This window comes from Leucoraja erinacea, chromosome 3, assembly GCF_028641065.1.
Source record: "Leucoraja erinacea ecotype New England chromosome 3, Leri_hhj_1, whole genome shotgun sequence".
Classification (NCBI taxonomy): domain Eukaryota; kingdom Metazoa; phylum Chordata; class Chondrichthyes; order Rajiformes; family Rajidae; genus Leucoraja; species Leucoraja erinaceus.
Genome location: NC_073379.1, coordinates 17,895,652 through 17,897,008, shown reverse-complemented (window position 1 = coordinate 17,897,008; position 1,357 = coordinate 17,895,652). Strand labels below are relative to the sequence as shown.

General features: G+C 46.4%; 1 protein-coding gene across 1 annotated transcript; it reads right to left on the bottom strand.

Moving 5' to 3' along the window:
• Positions 1–737: 737 nt before the first annotated feature.
• LOC129693847 (60S acidic ribosomal protein P2-like) lies at positions 738–1,103 on the bottom strand (the record flags this gene model as incomplete). Its single annotated transcript, XM_055630607.1, has 1 exon — positions 738–1,103. A coding segment is annotated over one exon (351 nt), but the record flags the coding sequence as incomplete, so codon positions are not given.
• Between the last annotated feature and the right edge of the window lie 254 nt (positions 1,104–1,357).

Below are 1,357 nucleotides of genomic sequence, written 5' to 3'. Positions count from 1 at the left end.
GAAGGAAGGATGGTACGTTGGGGGAGAGGTGGTACAGGGGAGAGGGGATGTCCTGGTGGTTTCTGAAAGCATCTGAAACCAGTCAAACCAGACAACGTAAATAATCCACACTGTGTGCAAGCATGCTAATCGTTCCTGGAGTGTTATTCACTGGAGGAAATAAAGTCCATTTAATTTGACCATAAATTTCTGTCCATTGTCCTTAGGCTAACTACCATAACGCCGTAAAATAAGCTTTCTCTGCCTCCTCCATGATTTGTGGCCATGTTAAATATCTCCACGGCCACACAGCAAGCAAATGCAGCGAGTGTGATTTATAAAGACAACACTTCTGTGTTCAAGCCATCATTGTGGTACACCAACAGTTAGTTATCTGTTGACAGTGTCGCTGAATAAAAACAACCCGCCAAATCCATTAAATATTTTTGAGGTCACAGTTGGTGCCCATTGGCTGCTGCATTTCCTACATTACAGTGGGTGGCACGGTGGCGCAGCGGTAGAACTACTGCCTCACGGCGCCAGCGACCCGGGTTCAATCCTGATGACGGGCGCTAGTTCGTACGGAGTTTGACCATTCACCCCATGACCTGCGTGGGTTTTCTCCGGGAACTTCGACTTCCTCACACATTCCAAAGACGTACAAGTTTGTAGGTTAATTGGCTTGGTATAAATGTCAAATTGCCCCCAGTGTGTGTAGGATAGTGGGGGTTTTTTAAACGTCCTTAACAGCTTATTTTTAGATGGTTTTCTATTTATTCAAAGAGACCAAAGCTCATGTCATCATCTGATTCTTCAGACTTTTCCTTCTTTTCCTCTTTCTTTTCTTCAGTTGCAGCCGGGGCAGCAGCACCTGCAATATTCACAGCAACTGCATCTCCAGTCGGGACACTTGCAAGCTTGGCATTGCCAACGGTGATGACATCGCCCACATTCTTGCCTTTCAGCTCACGGATCGCCTTATTCAATCGCTCATCATCAGCTTCAATCCCAACGCCGTCAAGAATCTTCTTAATGTCCTTTGAAGCTGGGTCATCATTGCCGCCCAACACAGCGAGGAGGTAAGCTGCGACGTAACGTATCTCGGAGCCGCTGGAGAGGAGGAGGAGGAGGAGGAGGCGGAGGAGGAGGAGGAGGAGGAGGAGGAGGAGGAGGAGGAGGAGGAGGTGGAGGAGGAGAGGCCGAAGGACCTGCTTCTGTGCTGTGTTTCTAAACTGAGCTAAACTAAACTAAACTAAACTAAACAGGCATGAAACACTGCGAGAAATATTTAATTGGGTGTATAGCACATTGGAACATCCTTAGGAAATTGAAGAGTCCATATGCATCTTTTCTTTTTTAAATAAATACAAATATAACA